Raw genomic sequence first — 25,833 nt, 5'->3', positions numbered from 1 at the left:
AAAGAACAGCTGAAGAACTTCATGATCACCAAACCAACCCTGCTAAGAATACTGAAGGAAATAGTGTTCTATGCATCAAAAGCTATACTTCAAAATTATAATCTCTGTGTTAAATGTAAATGATTCATTCAAGTGACAAAAGGCAACCATTTGTTAAGTTTTTAAGGAAATTAAAAATAAAATGAAAATATTGGCAAGTCTGTCTCATAAAAAAGCATTGTTATATGCTTTTTGGGTCATTGAGAATAAGAAAAATAGTATCTAATTCAGTGAGTAGTACAGAAAAAAGTAGTTGCTGACATGAATGATGAAAAACCAACTAACTTATTATACATTATATTTGTAGCTAAGGATTTTAGGAAGACAATTTGATAGGACTGTGATTTACTACTTAGATCTCTTTCAATGGAACTTCTATTCCCCTCAATTACGGTGGTGCCCTGGTTCACAAACTTAATTCTTTCCAAGGATATGGTCATGAACCGAATTGAATTTCAACCAAATCAGTTTTCCTCCTAAGTTTAAAATTGAACCTAATCACATAATTTTATTCATTTTTCATCCAATTCAGTTTGTGGCCTGAATCATGGAAATAATTAAGTTCATGAACTGAGGTGCCACTGTATTAGTGGTATGGAGAGAGGGCTTCAAGCTGCCAATTCATTTGCAGACTTCCTCAGCTACAGAACCACCTCGCACATTATAGCGTCTGTTATGGTGGGGGCACATTCAATGGCTGCTTGGTGCAAGTACACAAAGTTCAGTCATCACATTCTGATTCTGGAAGGTCAAACTCATCCCAAGCAGTCTATGGGATCAGCTAAAGAAGGCACAGAAGATGAGAGAGATGTGTGTGAGGAGATGAGGGCTCTATTACTTGTCAGAAAGAGACGTGAACTGAAGGGTATCAAAATCTTCTTTTGAAAATAAGTAAAGGACACATCCGAAATCAACAATTTGTGAGTTTAATTTTATATAACTTAAAGGTCACATAATATGACTCAAGAGAGGTTTTTCTGACTGTTATTAATAACTTTTTTTAAGTTGGGTACTTTGTCTTTCTATTAAACAGTTTGTCACTTTTTCAGAAACTGAATTGACACAAATGAGAGCAGTAAATGGTCATGTCTCCTCCTGGATGGCTGGAGAGATTTATAAACCAGTTAGTTTCTCTTTGGATACATTTGTTTGCTTTCACAGGAGAGCTAAATTTCCTTTGCGTATTAGAATGGATCTAGAGACAACTCTGTTCCGTTGCAAGGTGCAAGTAGCTGACAAAGAGAGAGAATCTAACATATGTGGCCCTCAAGAGTTTGTCATGTGCTGATTTTTCCTTTGAAAGATTCTTGAAACTATGCTTATGACTCAAGTGTAATAAGGAAGAGTTCTTGATTTCCAACCAATAGAGGAATAATATTAATAATATTATTTTGTTTACAAAGGCTGAAAAATGAGTATGACACTTTAAAATATCTATGACTATATCTATATCATATGCTTTATCGGTTTCCAACCTAAACACAAACAGAGTAGTAAGAATCACAGTTCTTTTTTGCTAATAACCATCCATTTATAAGCATTGATAGCAATCAAAAGAGTTTTAGGAAAAATTATTGTAGCATTTTATCCTGTGTGTGTGTGTGTGTGTGTGTGTGTGTGTGTGTGTGAAAGAAAAAAGAAAATGTTTTTTGGCTCATGCCATTCATATTAACAATGGAGGAAGAGCAGAAAAAATTAGCATACATAGTAATTGCATCAGTTCTCTGGGAATAAAGGCTTGAAAACTCAGCCCCTGGGAGAATAAGGAATTAAACCCATTCTGACACTCCCAAGTCCAGTAGGTGCCCAGAAGCAATGTGAGAAGAGACACAGGATTTTACATTTAAACTTCATATAATATCAGGAAAGTGTGCTTTTTTCTTCCCTTCCCAATTCCTAAAAGGATACTAAGAAGATCTAATGAAAACTCTAATTGTAATAATGTCCATGAAAAAACCTGCAGCAATCTGCATAAATCAATACACAGGCCAATGATTTGGGGGGGGGACATCTTATGATACTTATGATGCTATTTGAAAAATGCAACTTTGGATAGCGGACTCCTGATACCATCTCCAGAATCTTTCTGTATTTCGAATTTAGAAGTGTTTTATCCTGATAAACATTAGGCTTACAGCTAAATTTATTCAACTTAATAAATACATCACTATTTCAATCAAATTGTTTTTTTCCTAATTTCATACTGGAAATTTATTCATTCTGTTTCATCTTATTCTAGTCTCTCCATACAACTCATTTACTTTCTGTTATCTTCTCTGTATGTTACCGTATCTGAGACATTTTAACTATCCAAAACATATTTACTGAATGGATAAGTGAAATTTTTGTCTCTAATAAAATAGCAGAGTTATTCATGTATACAGAGTATCTTTCTCACTTTTTCTACTTAGAAAAATCCATTCATTCACATAGGAAAAATTAGTCTGTGTATATCCCACAATACACAGCTCCCTCAGACACCAAGGCCTTTATCAAGTGTGCCATTGTAGGAGGAGCTACTGACTGTTTGGCTTACCTGGAAATCTAGAGCTGATGACAATTTTCTGAAGGATCCACCTTACAGAGCTCTCAAGGGGATGATTTGGCTGTTTAATAAAGGTGGGCATGATAATTAATTATGTTCACATAGTGGAAAAAGAAGACTGCATGAGTTTAACATTAGCAAGTGTATTTGCCTAAGACTTTTAAAAACTATAAAAATGAAATATGTAGTTGTTAAACTTTGAATTGCTCTTAGCTAAAACTTGAGGAAAGTCTGTGATAAGTGTGACCAAGAAAAAGACAGTATTTCTGATGAAATCTGGATTCTGCTTTGGATGATCTATCCTCATTTGTTTATTCTTTTTCATATTTTATTCATTCCTGCATTAGGATGATCTTTTTTTGTCAAGAAGCATTTAACACAAACTGTAAGAAATGCCTAATCTCCATCTGCTCCTGTGCATAGCCCAACTGCACAGTCTTGATTCACTCAGTTACTTGATAACAGTCAGTTATTCCAGGATAGGTAATAAAAATTCAATTCAGAGATCAAGAAAGTATCCTCATATGGTATTGTGGGAGATGGATAGAACATTCAGCAATAAAAGTAAAATTTTAGATGCTCAGTAAGCTATTTGTTCATACTGATATGTGATACAAAGACTGACAATAAAAATGGCCAAGACCAGTATAGGCAGAGTCGGGTAATTCTTCAAAGAGTAAGTGTTGCTTAAGTTGGGTCTTAAGGTTGGAGAGAAATAAGCAAGTGGGCCAACTTGAGTTGGAGATGATGAAATCGAGGAAGGATACTCCTGATAGAAGAAATGACAATTATCTTCTTAGACTATTCTAGGATGTTACAAGATGTCCCAGGCTCATCTTGTATTTATCCTTCTCCAGTTCTGGAAGTAACAGTGTTTCAAAGAAACCCCTGTGCCTTTTATGGAAGCATAGTATTTTGAAATCAGTATCTGGGGGCCAGGTTTGCTTGTTGCCACTGGAGAGTCATTAAGATCACTAAGGGAATGAGGCTAGGAATTACATCTATGTATAGAACCACAAAATATTTATTTTTCCATCTGTCTACACACATGCACACATAAAGTCATTCTGATAATTCAAACTCCAATTAGTCATCAGTTTCATTCTAGCATTCCCCCCCTTTATTTGTAATATTTTTCCTTAACAAAAAGAAATATAGTTACTATTATGTGAAACATGCTAACTTACTTGTATACAAGTAAAATTGTTTCACAATTGCTGCACCATCTCATGTAAAGTTATTTATGAATCAGAAAACTGTGTCTGCTTATACTTCTTTGTGGTTTTAATATTATAATATATAGACAAGTATTGTTTTCCAAAATGATACAGGTCATCTCCTTCTATCCCCCATCACTTTATTACTTTTTGAGTTTCACAGTCCTGGGAAATTGTCCACTAATTAAAGTTTGGGAAAAAGGAAATAAAATTAGAAAATTGTTCCTTCTAGCACTGGGGCAGCAAAATACAAGATAAGCCTGGAGCATCTTGTAATGTCACAACCTAAGACAGTACTGAAATATACCTAGGTGGGAAGAATAAGAGAATGTGGAAGGAAATTAACCTGGAGAAGCTCCCAAGGGTTAAAACCGAAAAGCAAAGAAACAGTGATTATATTATAATTAATCCCTGTAAATCCATAATGATATAAATAAATGAGTAGGGTAGAATGGAAAAATTTATCATTAAGGCAGAATTTCAAGTAATCCATATGGAAGGAATCAGGGCAGTAGAAAATCACCATTAGAATTCCATAGTAAAAACTGCTGCAAGAAAATCCATTGATGGATGCTTATGTCAGTGGGGGAAAACAGGAAAAAGGATATTTGCATTGCCTCAAAGTACTTCCCTCAAATTTTATTAATTGTTGCAATAGTTCAGCACATATAAAAAAAGCTTTAGTAATTTTCCCTGTGGCAGAGGAAGCTGTGTGTGCCAGTGCCAGATCTTGAGAACGCACAGGATTTGTTGACTTTCTTCTATCAGAGGAGTGTGGGTATTGAGTGCTGCCAGGCACCGCACTAAGGGAGCAAAGTCAGCACTATCAGAGATAAATCAGGCTGATGTGCAGGGATGCAGTGAGGTGGTCATATTATTTCTGTGCATATTTTCACCAAATCCCTAAGCTTGGTACGGTCATGATGAAAAGCAAGTGATCTAAATCTAAGGCCATTTTATAAATTACCTGTATAGTGAGATGCGAAGCTATTGAGATCAGAAAAGACAGAGAAAACTGTGAAATTGACATTTGAGAACATTAAAGATATGAAAAGCTAAATGCAATATGGTAAATTGGAATGTATCATGGAAGAGAACAAGAATTCAGACCAAACAGAAAAAGTAAAATCCTAATGAAGTCTGTAGTTCAGTTAATAATATTTTATCAATTCTTATGTTTTAAATTTTGGAAAAGTTGATCATGTTTACATCACATTCATATAATACACTAATATTTTGTAAGCAAAGGAGAATAGGAAACTACTATTTTATAAACCTACATTTATTTCAACATAGAAAAGTAAATTGTAGAAGTATTTAAAACCCAGTTATTACCTATAGTCTTGGTTTTTAAGTAACTTATATTTATAGTTACTATAGTACTATAAATTACTATAGTAATTTATATTTATAGAACTATAGTTATTTTCATAGATGTATACATAATTTTAGAATTTCCTTGTATCTGAACTATTACCTTTCATAGGTACATGCAGTTTTCAGGATTTTTTTTTTGTTTGTTTGTTTGTTTGGTTGGTTGGTTCCATCTTCCAAAGTGACTTTCTGTTTTTTCCCTTACCAGTATGTTTTTCTTCCTTCAAAATTCAACTCATGTATCACCTTGCTGGAAGCTTGTTGAGTATCTATAATTTTAAAAAATGTCTTTACTTTAGCATTTATGATATTCTTGGTACTTTATGAGGTTTATCTTATTACCTAAATCTGTGAACTTCTTTTAAAAAATAAGCAAATCCTTATACTTCTTAATGCCACAATCATCCCAAACACAGAAGAGGCTCCACAGAGTGCCCATGGGGGTAAATAACTGAGAGAATAAATAATTACTGTTTTAAGCATATTTAACTTCTGAATTACTTTAAGTTATATGCTTAGATATACATCTTTTTCTTTTCTCTCCTTCACTTCTTTTTGCTTTTTTGTTCTTTTGCTTCTTTAACAAAACCCATAACAAAATTTATTTTTACATAAGCAACTTTCCTACAAACCTTATAATTCTTAACCACAGCCCAAGAAGAACGGAGGAGAGGAGTGAGGTAAAGTAGGGTAACTGGATGCACACATTTATTCTGGCCACTTGATGGGAAAGGTTACGCCAGCTTCCACAGAGTCTCTACCACACTAAGAGAAAGCCTAGTTTTTAAAATATGTGCTACTAGGAAATTAAATTCCTCTTCTAGGAAAAGTAATGTTAGGAAAACTTTATGAATTCCTTTTCACGGTAACAAAAAATATATTTGTATGTAGGTACTATTGCTTTACATGTGGCAAAAATAAATGTGGACTAACTTCCTGCTTAGATGATGTTCTTCCAAATGTTTCTCATCAAAAAAGGTAATAAAATTTAATCAGTGAAACATGGTGAAATTAATTGCTTATCGTTAACTTTATGATTTGTTAGGATTGGTACTCTTTTTATAAACCTAAAATAATGATATTTGTTGTCTTAAAATACTGTATTGGGTTTTGGGTTAGAAAAGCCAAATCATTAAATTTAATGGAGATGTTTTTTATGATAGTGTATACTGTAAAAAATTCATATTCATTTACACTGCAAGCCAATGTAAATTATGAATGTTGTGAGCACCTTAATTTTATGCAGTATATTGGGTGCCATTACCGTTATTTTATGAAATGCTGTTTGCATGTTATTTATTTGGCAATTGTATGTACTACCCTACATATGTATAAATTTTATCTTAATAGCTTTCATGCTATATATGTATATATATATATATATGAGTATATATTACAGAGTGTATCTTAGAGAACATCTCTAGTATTAGTAATTTATTCACATGTCTATTACTTTAATGAGATACTGTTATTCTTCCTCAGTCTTACAAACAAAACCTGAAAGAAATATGAAGTTCACAAGATGGTAGTAGATTATTAATAAATTGACCTTCTTAAAACTACGAACTTAGATGAACAGTATGTCTCAATTAACATGGAAAGTAACTCTTTGAAAATATTTGCTCCATTAACTACAAGAGAAAAATACATCTTTGATAGAATACATATATCAATTTACACTTGTCTTGATTTAAATGAATACAAGCTCATTTTAAACAAACTATTTACAACTTGCATTCATGAGTTTGCATCGAGAAATCCAGAAAAAAATGCAATGAAAATAAATATAATCACTTTTGATCAATTATGTACATATCAGCCACTTTGTATATTTCATGTCACATTTGCCCAGCAGCATTCCTGCATGTGGACATTGTTACCTACCTTGGACAGTCTCCAGTTACATTAGCCTGAGGCGAAATGACAGAAAGATTTCAAAACCAATACTTTTGTTTCTAAAACTAACACACATCTCATTATGAATTTAGAAGCTCTATGTGTTAATGGATCTATTAGAGCTTTCAGTGATAACAAACAGCTTGTTGCAACATGAATGCCACAGGTTTATCACCACTGGATTTATTACCTTAATGAATATATATTACCTTGATGGATGGATAGATAAGTAGAAAGATAGATGAGAGAGAGAGAGAGAGAGAGAGAGAGAGAGAGAGAGAGAGAGAGAGAGAGAGAAGGTAAAAATCACCTGAGGCTCTTCAGGTGAAAACTTACTGAGATATGAATTTAGTAATATATACTGTATTATTACAATAAATTTTGGATTAATTTTGAACTTCCAGAATTAGAAGAGGAAAAAGATCAGGGCAAAAAGTGAATAAGCACTTACTGTATAATTTCTGGGAATCAAGTGTCATGTTCCTCTTTACACATTTTATCTTCATTCTTTAGCATAAATTTCTGAAGTAGATAATGTTACTTTATTTACAGAATATAGTAACCACAACATAGTAACTCTGCCCAGAAAACAGTGATGGAAAGTATCTTAGGTTAGGTTCAAATCAGCTCTTGTTGCTTACAGATATCATGTTCTTGAAAAACGCAAAATGTAAAAAATAAAAAGTATTTCTAGAATTTAGCAAAAGATCTGGGCATGGTTGTGCATGCTAGTAATCCCAGCCAATTATGAACTGAAATCTCCACAAATTGTGAGGTTAAAAACCTTTCCTTCATTAACTTTAATGTCGGGATATTTTATCTCAGCAACAAGAAAAGTAACTGACAGCCAGAGTTGGATTAGATGATTCTACCATACAGCCCATAGTCCTTTTTTATTCCATAAGTTAATACTTTAGTCATGTTGACTCCTAGGACAACAGAAGGACTTTGACTTCAGGAAATTCGTTTCATTTAGTTAATGTGTAAACAAAAATTTAATGGAGAATAAACTGTATCATTATGTAAATTATCCTATTTCTGAATACCCAAAGGCACAGAACTAGCTATTAAATTTTTTTAAATGCTCTCATGCTTACAGATATAAACTACTTCAAGTGTAGTCTAATTTCAATACCAATTTACTTAAGAGATAAAACTTTTATGATGAATACTGGAGAATATTACAACAACTTTATGTCATTAAAATGCTCGCATTGTCATAGGGGTGATCATTGTAGAGAATAAAATTCTCTGGACAGCAAATCTGTCACAAAATTTTATAATAAACAAGTAACTTGAGGAACATTTTCAAAGGAAATGTAAACTTTTAAGTGGCTATGGTATATACACTGGAAAGTATTTGGAGATGCTGAATTCCTTGAGCATGGTGAATTTTTATTAAGTATATTCTAAGAATTATAGTTTTAACATTTTGGTTTGGCATTGCATAACTGGTGTTTGAGTTCTGTAATGCAAAAGAACTGAGAATATTGATTAAAAGTTCATGACAAAAAAGGCAAATACTCTTTACAATATATGCTTTCTATTTTCTATTAACCCTATAGTGTTTGCTGAGGTTAAATATGCAATATGACACTATTTAAGGTACAGAAAAGGTGGGGATTGCTAGACAGCACAATCTCACTGTTTTAACCTCCTTGATTGAATTTAACATTGGGATTGAAACACACTTAGCTATTTATCATTTCTATATTTCATATGATGCAAAGACTGAACTTTGCTATCTTTTCTTGGTTCCATCCAATAGCAAGATGAACCAAATTACTTGACTGGCTGATTCAGAGTTGAGGTAGAGACTAATATATTAGGAACCTGAATTTAAAGTACAGCTTTTTCTGACAATAGAAACGGGATATCTACGTGCTTGTATACATTCCCTAAAAGAGCAGAGGAGCTAATGAGGAGACAAACCAAATGGATCCCATTACCTTGACTACAAGTCCATACTGCAGCTGAGGGACTTGGAATGGATCTGAGACACTGGCATTTTAGGAAATATCCAAAAATGATGACGAGGATGCAAAAAAATAAAGAACAAAATAAGCAAACAAACAAAAAAATAAAAAAACACCTCTCTGAAAGCTGGTGAGGTGGATCTGAGGCTCTGAATCCAGACACCCATTACACAATTCATCGAGCCAGATAAAAACTGAGAAAAGTGATACTAGGAAACTGAACAGTTGTTCAGTAACAACGTGAAAGGCTAAATGTATGCTACAGGATATGAAAAGAAGTCATAAAATAGGAAAGATGTTTACAAGGAGATTGAAAAATTTAGCAAGTGCATAGTATTTGTATCCATTCTCAGCACACTGATAATAATACTTAATCTACAGATTTTCTTGAGGGTTAATGTGACATTTAATTTTAATTGTGTCAACTTGATTGGTTTGGGAGCCCCCTAGGCGATGGAAACTACCTGAGTAGACCACGGAAGTGTGGCAAATTGCTACAATATATGATCCCTGGCGCCATCCTCTCTGACCCTGTTCAGTTGTGCTTTCCAACTGCTGTGAGCCCAGCGCCTTTACTAGCCCATGCAGTTCTGCAATGGTTCTCCTGCCTCGGGGCCAGCTGGCCATAGACTATGAGCTAAATTAAACCTCTTCCTCTCTAAATTGTAGGTTTCAGGAATTGTGTCTCAAAGTGAGGAAAAGTCAATTCAATTAATTAAGACGTGAAAGAGGCTGGCACAGAGTAAGTGTTCCATGAATGATGCTATCATAGCTCGATGACATTCGTGAAAAGTGATAGAAACAGGACTTGGGCCCAATTGGAGGGATCAGATGAAATGAGAACATGCTTTTGAAGCAGATGCCCTGTCCCCAGCCCCTATTTCTCTAAGTCTTTCCTTCAGTCTCGGCTTCCCCGCTGCAGGGAGGGAGCAGCTTTCTTCTCCAGTGCCATGGCATTCTGCCTCCCCTTAGGCCCAGTGTGCGTGATGGAATCAGTCATCCAGGCTGAAACCGCTAAAACAAATGTTCCCTTTTCTAAATATTTCCCCTTCAGATATCTGATCAGTGTGACAAAAACCTCCCTATAAGATAGATAGGATTCAGTACCCTTTGTGGCTCTGGACGTCACCCGTGGGGAAGGGGGCTACAATGGCTTTCTTCTCTGAATCTTCAGGAAACACTGCACAAATCTGTCCTGGAGACTTTGTCCTATGCTCCTTACTGTTGACTGTCAGTAGTGCTTCCTCACACCTTGCTAATGTCCTCCTTGAGGTCAGGGATTGACAGTGGCTCTTACTTTAACGGTTTTATTTAAGGGAAAATTTCATATCATAAAATTCACCTTTTGAGGTTGTGTTTTATGTGACTTTATAGCTTCAGTCCACAAAACAATCTTGATCTAACCCGGACTTAATGTCACTAAATTGTTTTGACCAATTCATAAGTGTGAATCTGTAAAATTCTTTAATTCGTAAGAAAATTCTTTCTGAATTCAGCTTAATGGTAAGTCTATATGTGCTTGATCAGCTAAACAAAAGATATGTAATTTTCTAAATTTGTACTTATTTTAACTGATATATAAGATCATAAAATCATATACAACTATGAGGCAACTTGTGATGTTTTTGTACATGTATAAATTGTATAAATATAGGTAAATACGTCTAATTTATAAAGCATTTATAATTTCTATATGTAGAAAATATTTAAAATTGCTTCTTGTAATTTTTCAAAATTTACCTACATTATTCTCATGTATAGTCATGAAATAGTGGCATATGCAGTTCTTATTCTTTTCCAACTATAATTTAGTACCCCATGAGGAACCCTCCACCTCTTACTCTCTACAGCCTCTGATAAACACTATTCTACTCTAACTTCTATGAGGGCAACTTTTGCAGATTCCGCTTGGGTGAGATAGTGCATGGTTAGGTGAGATCCTGTTTCAATGCATGGTTTATTTCATATAATGTTACCATCTCCACTTTCTTCCATGTTACACATAACAATATTATTTCAGTTTTAATAATAAACATAGCTTTTCTAGAAACAGAAATAACCACAGTAATTTCAGAGTACAGTAAAGGTTTAGATTGAGGACTCACACAGAAAATTTAATTGTTCAATGTACAGAAACTTAATTTCATTTTTAGTTATAAAATAAATATACCTGAAACTGTTTCAGAATTATGCTGACCTGAAAATATTGTATTTTAAGAATAGTTATGAGAAGACACATCATCTGTGACCTAGAGCAAGAAAATCTGGTACCACACAGCAAAATATTAGTATTAGTATTCTTAAAAATTCAGTAAAAACTGCAAAGCTTAACAAAACCAATGATATAATTTAGTGTAACTAGTAGAGAATAAAGAGTTAGTAATGCGTTCGAGGTCACACAGTTCTTTGGAAGATGGAACAACCAAAGCACAGACTGATAGTATCAGATTTAATCACAGCAATCATTAAAGAGTTTTCAATTTAGCCAGCCTGTTTATTGCTGAGTACTCTGCCCCACGTTCCCTTTAAATTTTCTCTTCTTTGCTTAAATACTGCCAGCAGCAAAGAGTTTACTAACCTTTGAGATACACTGTTTTGTTTTTGTACAAGTCTTACTATTAAAAAGTCATTGGGTTACTAAGATGAAAGATTTGGATTTGTCATTTTTACTTATTTTTCTTGGTTCTGGCTTTTGAAGTCAAGAAAAGAAATTCAAATACATTTTTAAAATTAGAGGCTTGCTAAATATTAAGGATAACTAAATGTTTCCTTTAAAAACAAACTTTGATTTTATGACTAAAGAATGCTTATGTTTTTACCAAAATATATTGTTCTCATTATCAAAAACATAAATACAAAGAAATCACAAAAACAACGTGGATTACACATTGGTAACCTTTTTAAATGATTAGTCATATTCTTCTTAGTATAAATCTCATTGTCATAGATTCATTCTTATGGAATTTAACATTTTATCTGTAATTAACACTTATTTTACTGTGATTATTTGTGCCTGATAGTAAAATACAATGTTTATTGAGACCTGAGCACACTTTGTTAAACAATTATCCCTTCTTTCATTGCAATACTTTCTAATTCTTTGCCTACATTGCCTGCCTTGTAAAATATAACTCCATTGTATGTTCTCTGAAAAGCTATTCCTATCCTACATGACTTAAACTGGTCAAAAGAGTGTATTTCTGGCACGGGCATTCTCTGTGTAACCCGATCACATTTAACATTCGACATCTTGATACCTTTCATGGATTTTAGAGATCTGTGAATTTGAATATTTTGTTATTTTCTATATATGGTTCCTTTTCTCTGAGGATACTATTCACTTTACTACTTGAATCTTAGCAGTTTTTCTTTTCTACATAATAAATGTCTCTGTCAGGTTGATTTAGAATAACACACGATTCATTTGAATTTTAATTCTGTGTGTTGATTTTTCTATGTATTCTTTTAATATAGTACTATTATTAAATTTATGTATGCATATCAGAAGTCTTTTTATAACCATTTCTCCATTTTTGAAAACAATTCTTTCACAAAAAGTAAAGATTAATATTCACTTATCTCTTCCTATTGTTTAATATTTAAATTCAAAGTCCATTTGCCATTCATTTTCAGTGTAGTTTAATAATTTAAAAAATTTCCAAGTGATTCTCTTAGGATCATTTATTATCTTTTGTTTCCTAACTGTAATTTTTCTGGTCCCTTATCAGTATGCTACCCTGAAATATGAGCTCAAATACTTCCCTCTGACTCTGTCTCTGTCTCTTACACAGTCTGCCACCATCAATCATTACTACCACATCTAACAGCAACAACACAAACAGTAACCACTGAGCCACATGGCATTTTGCTAACCTCTGTAATATTTCCTAGTAACTGTTTTTCTTAAACAGAAAGATCATGTATGTGTAAGAAAATTAATATGTACATCCACATTTCAGCATTTTATAATTTTGTTCTATCATTAAAATATTTCTTCTTGTTTAAGCAAAAGAGTCACCTCTGCAAAAATGATAAGAGCAGTGATTGCATTAATGGAGCTTACAGATTCATGGAAGGGATCTACAAAAGTCGCAAAAAGAATGACTATAAATTCACACACGCACACACGCACACAAATGCATGTGTGCACACACAAATGGATTTCACAAACTAGAAATTAGATATGGACCACAGGATCTGATTCTGTTATGGGTCATGTTGAATGCATTTTATTGTTGCATAAGTCATTCTTGACGGTAGTAAATATGTGTATATATATATATATATATATATAATGCATTTGTACTTCTCAGTTGCCCACTTTTTAATTGGATCATTTGTTGGGGGTCTAAAATTTTGAGTTCTTATATATTACGGATATTAGTCCTCTCTCTGAGGGATAGTTGAATATCTTTCCCTTCTGTAGGTTGTCTCTTCACTCTCTTGGTTGTTTCCTTTCCTGCATAGCAGGTTTAAATTTATATGATTGGATTTTTGGATTCTTGATGTTTTTTTTTTTTGTTTTTTTTGTTTTTTTTTTTTTGCAACTAAGGTTCTATTCAGAAAGTCACATAGGCTCATATTTTCGAGAATTTTACTTATTTTACTTTCTGGTAGATTAAGTGTTTTGTTTGAAAATTTAGATGGTTGATCCATTATAATTTCAATTTAGAAGAGATAAGGATCTAGTTTCAGTCTTCTGAGTGTGAATTACAGTTTTCACAACATCATTTGTTAAAGATGCTCTTTTCTCCAGGGTGTGTTTTTGGCCTCTGGCTGACTATGCCTGCAGTTTTTCCTGCATCCAGAATTCTGTTCCACCAATCTAGATGTCTTTTTTGTGTTAAATACCACGCTGTTTTTAATCTCCGTAGCCTTGTAATTTAACTTAAAGTTCAGAATGGTGATGCTTCCTGCTTTCCTTTGTTGCCCAGAACTGCTCTTGCTGTTCTAGTCTTTATCAGTTTCCACAAGAATTTTAAGACTGTTGCTGCCTCTAGTTCAATGAGGAATACAGTTGGACGCCTCCAAAAGGGGTAATCACAGTACAGTATTTACAGCAGTTGCTGGCCTGGGCTCAAGTGGCTGAGTCCTCTGCCCCACATTTCAAATAAAATAAAATATTTCAAAATAAAAATACTTATGATGTAATTGTTTAGGATTAGTGAATTCAGCAAAGTGAAGGTTTTGATAAGTCTTGAGAAATGTTCATTTAGGCAGCTGTTTTTCTAGGTGAGCAAAATATTATCTCAGATAAAAAGGTACACAGTAATTTAATAATGTGAAAAGTAAAACAGTGAAGTTGGTTTATGATTTTGCAATTTTATTTTGCCCTGGACTAAGTTTCTCTAAAACAAATAACTAACATAAATATGCCTATTCTTAATGACACATGTAATTGCAGTTTTTATAGGCATATGGCTACCCTGCTTCATTTTATAATTGTCTGTATATCACATTCTGTATGACCACATGGATTTTTTTCAGCCCAAAGTGTTACATCTTTCTCATAATTACGAAAAATATTGGTCATTACTATTTCCTGTACTCTACTATTTAACTTTCACCTTTTACAATTATATTATATGCATATTAATCCTTATGCTTTTAATGTTTATTTCTATTAACATTTTTCTGTTACAAAACAATTTCATGACCAGATCACCAATTTATTCTGTTGCCATTATTCCCATATCCCCCAATTACTTCTTAATGATTTCTTATTTGAATTTTTCTCCTGTCCTGTTTTGTTTCCTTATGCAAATTTAAGTCTCCTATTATCTGGGTCATTTATTCTGCCTCTTCTATTATAAGACATTTAAATATTTTTTCCTAGAGTGTCTTGCATTTTTCCTTCTGTGCTTTTATTTCCTTGGAAGGATCAATAAATCACTATAATTTTGTGCCTTTCTGAAGGTGTTAGGCTCTCAAAGCATTACAGTGTGCCAGAGATGTGAGTTACACATATGATAATTTATTTATCACTGTTGTAAGTTCTCTTACAGCCAACAAAATTTACTGATAAATATGTACAAGAAAAAAAAAAGAGGAAAATTTGAAGTAATTTTGCAACTTGATATTCCTAACTAAATAGCTATTGACTGAAAGCCAATAAACCCATTTTATAAAATTGTTTAAAGAAACTTGATATTTAAATTTCATTTCTTTACCTAAAATTGCAGAGGAATGGCCATAAAATTATTATAGTCATTGGTTTGTTTGTACCTCCGCCAATTCAGCTCACAGATGTACAAGTGTGTAAGGAATGCCCTAAATCTAAGCGATCCACAGGTTTTAAATTTACGGAGAGCCATAAAAAGAAATATACACTCTACCTTGAGAAGAAAGAAAGAAAAAACTCTCCCAGAGACTGTGTTACTTCAGATGAGATTTTAAAACTTGACAAGAATTGCCAGAGCCTACAGGGGAGGGATAGTATTCAAGTAGGAGACAATACGGGAAAAGTTCTGAAGTTGTGACATCCATGTGGTCTGGTATTTTTCTCAGTATAAAATAAATTTTTGCAGGTGCAGCTTCAGATGCCAGATAGTAGAGGGTACAGTATCTTATAATTTTCTTTCAAATATATGTAAACCCTGACAACTAGATTGGCAGCTGGAACTGAGAGAAAATATCCCTTTGAAATTAGAAGGGAAAAATATCAGTGTGTATGTTCTAACTCAGTGTGGAAATTCAAACTTTGTTACATATATTTCCCAAGCATATGCTTTCGAAATTCCATGAGATTAGAAACAAAACAAAAAAATCTAAGTAAACATTGATTCTTGCCCTAAGCTATCTTCCTCAGCATGAATGTTAGGTATTTAGTTTCACATCTGGTCCTGTTAAATTTTAAGGGGCTTTGATTTCTAAAACCATAATCTTGATTTCTTTCCTTAAGACTTGAGGATATCATAATATGCTTTTTGTTGTTGCTGCTGTTCTATATTAGAAGTGAAAGAATCCTGACAAAAAATCTGTATTTCACATTTTGTCAGGAGTCGCCTCTCTAAACAGTGAACTTTTGACAGTTCACTACAGTAGAAAATGAAGAGAAAAACTGATGAAGGAATTCATTTTACATCTACCAATACAGATTAAAGAGCAGAGGTTTCTGTATGTCCTCACCTCTGTGTTCTCCAGAACTTAATTTCACTCGTCTTTCACTTCATATGGTTATCCTCTAGAAAATGTGCTGGGGCTGGTATGTAGCTCTGTGTTGTAAGTGCCTGGCTGGCAAGCATAAGATTGTGAGTAGATGAAAAAGGAAAAAAAAAAAAAGAAGAAAAAGAAAATATACCTTCTTAGTTACTTTCTCTTTGCTAAAACACAATATCTGACACCCACAAATTAAAGGAAGAGAGGTTTATGTTGCCTAGCAGTTTATAGAAGCAACTCCATACTTGGCTGGCTCCAAGGCAGGGCGGCATGGCAGAGAATGGTTGCTCGGGCCGTGGTAGTGGGAAGCAGAGTGGTCCAGGGAGAGGGGAGACAGAGCATCATGCAGTTATGATCCAATCACCTCTCCAGAGCTCCACATATGGGCAGGAAGAGCTTTTCGGGGACATCTATATGTAAACCATAACACCCTCAGATTCGTCTGATTAACTGGAATCCTCTTGTTTTCTTGTATATCTGCTGCTTAGATAACTGTGATTTACATATTTAATAACAATTTTTTAAGTTTCTTTTGGGATTAGTGTTCAATTGGGGTTCTCATCATACATTTTTAAATTTCTAATGTATTTAGAGAAAACTTTAGGTTACATAAAAATTCACATCTCAATATTCGAGGAGTTTTCCATCATCCCCTGCCTGTTTTTTTAGCCTTTTAAACATAATTCAATGAAGAATTGTTTCCTTCCTGGTGTATAGAGGAATATTGAAATGAAAGGACATGTTAAATTCTGCAGACTTATGAAGGAAAAACAAATCACTCCAAAATACTCATTCTGAATGTGCGGGACCAGAACAGGCTTTTATTTTGATATAGTAGGTCAAGATATTTTCTGCCCTCAGTGGCCTGTTCTTTTACAGACTTTCCATCCACAAGCAATTCTGTAGCTGCTGATAAGTGTGTCAGCTCAGGGGCTCCATCAGCCTTATCAGCCCCTTCCACTTGCAAGTACATTCACACAGCGGTTTGAAAATGTTAAAATTGGGTTTTTGTCCTTCAGCTAGTACCCCTGCATCTCAAGTAATCAAGAAGGACAATTGTATGTGCTTCAAAATTATATAATCTGTCTTACATTTTAGGGTATTAGCTATCAAGTTTCTCTCTGTCTCTGTCTCTCTTTCTGTCTCTCTCTCCTTCTCTCTGTCTCTGTCTCTGTCTCTCTCTCTCTCTCTGTCTCTCTCTCTCTCTCTCTCTCTCTCTCTCTCTCTGTCTGCCTCTCTCCATCACTCCATCTTCCTCCCTTTATCTCTTTCTCCCTCCATCCTTCCTGTCTTGCTTTCCATCCTGTTCTCTGCATTGTGTTTTAATATTGCATTATATGTACTTAATTTTAAATTTTGATGTATACGTACTTCGAATTGATTAAAAACCTTTCTAGCCTTCCTGCTGGAAATACTTAAGTATTTTTTTTAAGATATTGAAAGAGATCATTTCAGCTAATGAAAGAACTGTCTCAGTGTTAGCTGTTTGATTCTTATTCTCTCACCCATTTCTTACCAAGCAAAGCTTTCCTCACTTTATGGACAAAAAATAGACTGCGAGTACATTTCATTTTCAGTCCACTTCTTAAGTACAATCTTTACTAGAATATTTTTCTTTCAGAATAGTACCAAAATACATTTTTATACTTTGTACTTATGAAAGTTATGTGAAATAGACTTTAATTATGTCTAAGTTCTCCTCCTTTGTCCTCTCTCTCAAAGTCCTTGAGTATCCGCTGTTCCATTCTTCAATTTCTCATTATCACTGAGAGGTAAAATGTACCTTTCCTAATTATTTGCTCAAAAACACCATTAATAAAATTAAATACATGTAATAAAATATAATATGATACAGTTTTTCCATCCTTTAGACTGATGCCCTGCCTTGATTCAATTGTTGGTCACATGAAATTTCAATATAATGTGTGTCCACGTCTGTGAACATGTATGAATGTGCAGATATTTTTATGTTAAACTTTATTTGTGTAAACTAGATTGAAACACTGTTTTCAAGTCAAAACATTATTAGTTTTATGGTTGAGCTCAACTGTCAAAGAAAATTTTATATTGTTTTTCAGAAGTCATAGGTAAAGTCAGTGAAATACTAAAGAACTGTGTACGCTGCTAAGGTATAAGATAAGTGCCAGTTATTATGCTGAGAAAGTAGCAGTCTTGGCAGAATTGCAATAGGAAGGCTGTAGCATTGATCTACCTGCCCTCACACCACTGTCGGGCTGGGAAAGAGGCATTTAGGAACTGGGCCACTGATGACTTTAAAGCAAATACTTAATGATGCATAAATGGAACATTCAAATCATATTATTAAGTTGAGACAGGAACATAAGGATCTCAATTCACTGGAATTCTAGCTTCACTGGAAAACTTTTATATTGCCCTTGTTATTGAATAAAATAAATACTATTATTGTTAATCCAGCATGACTCCTCAAAATACCAAATTTACAATTGTATTTTACACAAGTAATTTGCACATCTGTAAATAATATATGTCAAACATGCAATTTTACTTTGTCAGTGAAGGACCTTAACAAAATACAAAGTCCAACATGTCAAATAAAATCACTTATGAAATAAAGATTTTTTAGTATTGCCTCCTTTATCAAATATTTGAGAAAACATAATAACCTGGATACCAAAGGATTAACTAAACTATTATTGACATCACTAACAAATTGAACTAGCATGCAAACAAGTCATAATTTCCCAAACTGAAAATAATGCATTAAATATAATCATACCTTTAAATCAATGTATCTTTCATACATAGCTTTAAGTACTATTAAAATCAGATCAGTTTACTCAAAACCTGATGAAGTCTGTAGAGATGATTTACTGTGAATGAATGAGTGTTTAGACAACTAAAATGACCAAGTCATTTTAACTTTACATAGTAAACATATGTAAATAAATATATACATTTACACATAAAAATAACACAGTTCAAACAACAAGCATGCAGCTGAGCATAATGGAACACACCCATAATCCCAGGACTATGGGAGACGAGGAATACATGAGGATTAAAAATTGGAGCCCAGCACAAGCAATTTAACGATTTAGGAAAAGCATTACAAATTAAAAATAAAACTAAAAAACAGCTACAGGTGTAGCTTAGCAAAAGAGTTCTGTGTTTAATTACCTATACTGAAAAAAAAAAAACCTAGGTGACAGGAGGAACTAAATCCACTAAAGGACATATATTCAAAATATAATTTGTACATGCATATTTCTCTCTATATGTAATATGTATATGTATGTTATAGGTATACGTATTTTTTAACCTAGAGTGTCAGTAAAGATCCCAGTGACTTTATAAACTTAAGAGTACAAATAATAAATTTTATAATGAGTACATTCTTGTTTTGCAGTTTATTGTTCCTCATATAAAGTGAGAGAATTAAAGAATAGCCTTTTCATAATACTTTCTAATCCTTTTTCAATCTTTTTTCTTTTGGAAGTGTGATTGCTGAGTCTTATCTGAATAATTAATGTCACTACTACACATTCTTTATTTCCTCATGAATTCACTTACAAAGTATAATAAATTACATTCATTAGGCTTAGCATGTTTTATTGATATTCATGTCATTAATACACATTAACTTCGACCTTAACACTAATAACATTAGCAATAGAATATATGATAAATGAAAGTATTTTGCCAATATAGTGTTGTTGCACAATCATAGTAGCATCTTTGTGATTAGCAAAATTGGCCATAAGTGATGTATTTGGACATTCCCTGATGTGGTTTTAGAATATCAGAAAAATAACTTCTGACTTGCAAAGCACTGAACTAAAACTTATATATATGGTTTCCAGAGCTATGTATACTTGGTAAATAATTTCTAAAACTTTCTATTCACAATCGGTTCTACATATAACTTATAAATTCATTCATAAAATAATTTTCCAAATACTGATGCCTTTCTAGTCTTCTTAGATTAAGACTGTAACTTGCATTTCAGCTAACTAAATATATCTTAAGTTTATTTCTATTGTTTGAAATAAAACCTTTAACCTCTTTTGTGAAAAATAATAGTGTTACTGTCATGAATACATAGTGAGCTGGGAAAGAAAGAAGATTCCTAATTACTGAAAAAGCCCCCTAACACTAATCCTTGTGGTTTTTCTGTGTGTCCTTTCAGAGTTAAAGAAATAGCATGGCATGAAACATGGCTCAGTTCTATTACAAAAGAAATGTGAATGCCCCCTACAGAGATCGCATCCCCCTGAGGATTGTCCGAGCAGAATCAGAACTCTCACCATCAGAAAAAGCCTACTTGAATGCTGTGGAAAAGGGGGACTATGCAAGTGTCAAGAAATCCCTAGAGGAAGCGGAAATTTATTTTAAAATCAATATTAATTGCATTGATCCTCTCGGAAGGACAGCGCTCCTGATTGCCATTGAGAATGAGAACCTGGAACTCATTGAGCTCCTCTTAAGCTTCAATGTCTATGTCGGAGATGCTCTGTTACACGCTATCAGGAAAGAGGTTGTTGGAGCTGTTGAGCTGCTGCTGAACCACAAAAAGCCAAGTGGAGAAAAACAGGTACATGCAATAGTACAGTGTTTAGTTTATTTTTTCTGCAGGAAAGTTCTTTTTATGTTCAAATTCTCTGAAAGTCTAAGAGCAATGAAGACCAAACTCAGAACTATTATAACAGAAAACCACTTTTAAGTACACCCTGCATATCTTACAGCTATCACTGTCCCACTATCCCGTGTCCTTCCACACTGGAAAGTCAAATGTAACTGTGGGAACTAAAGCAAAGCAACCTGTGGAGACTTCTCACAAATTGCAAATATCTCAGTGTAACGCACAACGTGTTATGTTGTTTGTGACGACTGCATACATGTGGGTGTCTTTCTCTGGTCTCTCATTTCCTAACATCCTACACTATCAAACTGTGAATTGTTGGTTATTTTTCTATTTAACCTGCTTGTCTGTTTTGGACCTCTGCATCTTAGAGAAAAAGTGAATTACACCATCTAATTCCAATATTGTCCTTTAAGCCATTCTAGTGGATTCTTTTAAATTGAGATCTAAAGAAAAGAAAGAGATTATTGAATAGCAGACGAACTCTAACTCCAGGCCTATATAAAATTTACAAATGGCAAAAAATGTAGCTCCACTTTATTGTTATCATGAGAAAATAAACTGAAATTACAAACACAGTGTGTTCTTTTTTCTCTGATCCCTATATTTGACCATAAAGAACTGAAGAAATCATGGAGAGGTATAAATAAGTAGTATATTTTTGTCTGTGTACCTTTTGTCACTGCCCTGTGTCTGAGTTGTTTGATCCTGTTTGCTTTCACTCCTCACTTCCCTTTATCGAGACGAAGAGGCTAATTGCAAAGACATTGTAGATCCTGCAGTGTCTTAGAATTTCTATTTTGAAAGTAAAATCTTACGGAATATGTTGTTAGGCCTCTAGCAATTTCTATCCTGTTTGCTGCTCCAAAAATCTCTTATTTCTGCAAAGGGTAGACTAGCAAGAGGTGTGACATTCTTTTAAAGCAAACCCTTCTGTGGCTACCCTTATCTTTGCTCTCCTGAAGGACTGTTACCAGAATCTTTGCCATTATTAGCATGACAACTTCAAGGTTGTGTGTCATCTGTGTTCTGTGATTCATTCTTATGTCCCATCCAGATTCATCCCTTCCCCTTATCAGAACGCAGACTTTCATAGTAGTCTAGTTTCATAGTAGTCCAAATAAAAATACTTCAAGCTTATGGTTTTGCCCACTTTTCGTTGTTTGTTCCATGTTGTGTTGTTGTTTGTGGGTTAATTTCTTATCATATTCAAATTTACTAATAAATCTGCTCATCTCATCAATCCTTGCAAACGTGAATAAAACTAGATCAAGGCAGACAAGTAACAGCAGTAATATCTAAAGACATATTTAATGTTATTTCCCAGAGTTTAATCACTAAGAGGTTGTATAACATTTAAATGGAAATTAACAGGATTCTGTTTTCACCTGTGTAAGCTATGGTTGCACCACAATCACCTTGTGATTTTGTAATTCCTTCCACAATAATATCTCTAAAGCATCTGCTGCTTGTAATATTTATGTATTATACTGTATATACCCTTATTTGGTGTCTATAGAGTCTACTAGAAGTCAGATGTTGAGGCTGGTATTGATCATTTTATACTGCAGGACAGCTGTAGAACAAAATTGTTATTAAATGTATTTTTAAAATTTTTATTACTGAGAAACCTTCTTCATTCTGCTTTCTAGAGAACATTGGCTGCATATATCAATATCTCTTTAGACAATGACATTTGCTATATTTCAATGTCTCTTTAGACAATGACAACTTGGTGTCTGGAGAGGATAGTCGCTATTATGAGAGTGCTGGAAGACATTCACATTCTGAGCTAAACCCTAGTCTCACAAGTAGGTACTGTTACATAGAGGCACTTGATCTGGCTGCTGATTATTAATAAAAGGCAGTAAAAGTTTGCAGTCTGCCAAGAGTCTGAAGTATCCCAGACCATGTGTTTCTGGAAGGTTTCTTTTGCATCACTCCACTTGCCAAGAATTCCTTTTGTATTTGAACATTCTAGAATTCCACTTAGGTGAAAGCATTAAGAATAAACAAAAATTTCACTTTTTGTTTGAACATTATACTTTTGAAGGAAAATTACCATATATTTTAGAGTACTTGATGTTACAAAGAAAAGTCTTAGCAACATGAAGCATACGTAGTGTAGGACACAGAGGACGTCTTCTGGGCCAGGACAGCCAAGCTGCATTAGGACATGGCGGTGTATCTGCGATTTTCATAGGTAATATATCTCTTCAGCAGGGGCAGTATCTTTTGGAAAGACATTTTCCATAAATTAGTGTGTCGTAGGTAGCAAATAGGTCTCGATTTCTTTTTCGTGTTTTTGCCATGCTAGCGATTAAATTCAGGACGATGCACGGGTTAGGCAACAACTCTGTTAGTGAGCTACATCACCAAGCTCTGAAAATACTAAGTTTTTATATCTCAGAAGGTGTAATTTCTTTGAATTCTTTTGGTGATGGTTAAAAAAATGGTGTAATTTCCTTGATAATTCTTATGATCATCGTGAGCATTTTGTATATGTATTATTATCATTTATGTAACTTCAAGATTCATAAGTGTCCATCCTCAAAGACTCCAAAACACATTGCCATTAATTTTGTTAAAGTCATTAAAACATGAAAATAAAAATATTTACCTGCATAAAATAAATCTAACACATAAAATGAATTCAGGAAAAGTAACCTAATATAAAAAATCACATAAATCTTGTATTTTTTATACAAGTTTGTCAGATATTACTTTTTTCTGGAAAGTAATGTTTAGTGGCATCTTCCAACCACAAAGAATCTGGGATTTCAGAGGGCGTTTCAGAGTACATTGGCCAGAGGAAAAGTTTAGATCCTTAACGTGTTTAAATTCCTTAGACAGGCCCTTTAGCTAAGGATACAGCATTTCTGTTTTTGAGTCTTAAATTCTAGTTATGAAGACAGACAGGGAAAGTGTAGGTATATGGAGAAAGGTAGTCACAACAAACAGAATGAAAGTGTCTTCTGCAATTATGTAATTAAATTAACTGGATTTTACAAATATTACGGGGTAGAAAGTAAGAGAGCAGAAGAGGAGTTCTCGGAAGGAAAAGGGAGAGTTTCTGGCTTATATCTTGGGAAATTTAACTCACATTAACAGAGAAAAAGTTTGTGGAACCAGATTGAATTTATTTATCTTTTAACTTACTGATACCAATATAATTAGAAACGGAAGATTTAAAAAAGGTTCTGGTATTAGTGAATACGATAGCAAGAATATAGAAGCCAATAAAACCACCTGCCATTCTGCAGCTCCCATGTTTTCTCCTTGACTTTAAACATTGCTTAAATATTTGTGATATTCAGTGTATCTAATGATTTTTCTTAATGCAGCATTTAATGAAGTGATTTATTTTTTGTCAAGTAAATAACGAGGAGATAAATACTTTCAGTATTTTGTGTTTACCTTTATAAATGAGGATATCAGGTTCCTAGGTTTGTAACTTATTTTTATTATCAAAATAAAAGACCAGTAATTTTCTTACCCTTTCCATATAAAGTGCATTCAGCACATAGAATGTATGTGTCTCTACACTAAGTGGGAAGATGGAACATTATGTATTCTCACTGAGATTATCCCTACAGTCATCACATTGGTGTTGTATGAAAATTTTACTGAGCTTTTCTTTTAACCCTCTTAGTACCTGTTTCTCTAGAATGAATACCTAGTAATGACTTCCTAGCCTCTTTTTCAGTGACCTAATTAATTACTTGATTTTTAATTATTTCTACCAGACCTTTCCCTTATAAGTCTTCTAAAGCGAGAATCAATTTCGGCTACAGCTGCCACCGTAAATGTTTATTCGTGACAGAACTCACCTTTCCAGTCTTTATTTACACCAGTGAGTCTCAAACTTTAGCATCCGTAGGATCTTGAGCAGGCCTGTTAGAGTACAAATTATGGAATGTCACCAGCAGCTTCTGAAGCAAGGAGTCTGGAATCAGGTTCTAGAATTTGTATTTCTAAGCAGGGCCAAGGTGATGTTAATACTGCTGGGGTAGAGACAGCACTTTAAGAATGAATGATTTAGCTCTTACAGCTATTTTTGGAGAGGTATATTGAAGTACACTGTGTAAATCTGGTTTCAGGAGATTTCAGTTAATTCATTCAAATGTTAAGCGATGTATAATACATGTCAATTTCTTAATTTCATTTACACTTTTATTATACACCTATTCTTTGGGTAAAATATTTTACTAGGTTTTCATTTATTAGTTCAGCAGTAAGATTTCAGATGAGGAAATTTTATGTAAAAACGTAAAAAGAATATAAGATTTTATACTTGGCAAGGATCTTGGAAAATACCTAATGTAGTCACTTTATTTTACAGAAGAATGGAAAGAGGAGTTGTTGGTTTCTGACATTTCATCTGATTACAAGATCAATAAATTCATAGCTAACAATTAACCTCCATGTAGACATGACATGATGATGATAATAGCTTCAATAGTACTAGTAAAGATTCATTGAGCCTTTCATTTTGTAAGGAGCTATAGTAAGAAATATAATTATACTCTTTAATCCAGTCTTTACACTATCCTGTGATGGTAGGTGCTGTTTTTATCTCTGCTTATAGATAGGGAACTGAAGGTGTAGACATGTTGAGTAACAGTTTCTAAGTCATAAAGACAGGAAATAAAATGCTCACACTCCAGAGCCTCTTCACATTAGCCATCATGTCAGTCTGGTTCTTGTCTCAGAACCAATTTGAAAAGAAGTTATTTAAATCATTTCCTAATTATCTTAATGTAGGATGAGTCAGGCAGATTTGAAAGCCTCTCCTCTCTCTCTCTCTCTCTCTCTCTCTCTCTCTCTCTCTCTCTCTCTCTCTCTCTGTCTCTCTGTCTCTCTCTCCTATTCTGTATATTGCAATGTCATTTTTAATGTAGTTGCTCAGTATACACCAATTGTGATCTTGACATTGCAATTGGATGAGGAACAACACAGTCATGAGAAACTGGGAAGCTCTGAGATAAAGCAAAGAACAGAGTGATA

At 33.7% G+C, this 25,833-nt stretch overlaps 1 protein-coding gene across 9 annotated transcripts in view; it reads left to right on the top strand.

Annotated features, from left to right (window-relative positions):
• Positions 1 to 25,833, top strand: part of Trpc4 (transient receptor potential cation channel subfamily C member 4) — a 201,419-nt gene that overhangs the window by 39,372 nt on the left and 136,214 nt on the right. For 7 of the 9 annotated variants that reach the window (XM_005006923.4, XM_063232148.1, XM_063232147.1 and 4 more), the window contains exon 2: positions 20,374 to 20,778. The exons of 1 other annotated variant lie outside the window; for it this stretch is intronic. In XM_005006923.4, the coding sequence (XP_005006980.1) occupies positions 20,401 to 20,778 (378 nt within the window). In that variant the 5' untranslated portion in view covers positions 20,374 to 20,400. Of the gene's footprint in view, positions 1 to 20,373; positions 20,779 to 25,833 lie in introns of those variants that run through there. One more of the 9 variants, NM_001173062.1, reaches the window with a different exon arrangement.

The sequence above is a fragment of the Cavia porcellus genome, unplaced genomic scaffold, assembly GCF_034190915.1.
Source record: "Cavia porcellus strain 051 isolate PalLab524CR breed Dunkin Hartley unplaced genomic scaffold, mCavPor4.1 scaffold_21, whole genome shotgun sequence".
Taxonomy (NCBI): domain Eukaryota; kingdom Metazoa; phylum Chordata; class Mammalia; order Rodentia; family Caviidae; genus Cavia; species Cavia porcellus.
Note: the sequence above shows the minus strand (reverse complement) of the source record. Positions and strands in the feature narration are given on the sequence as shown.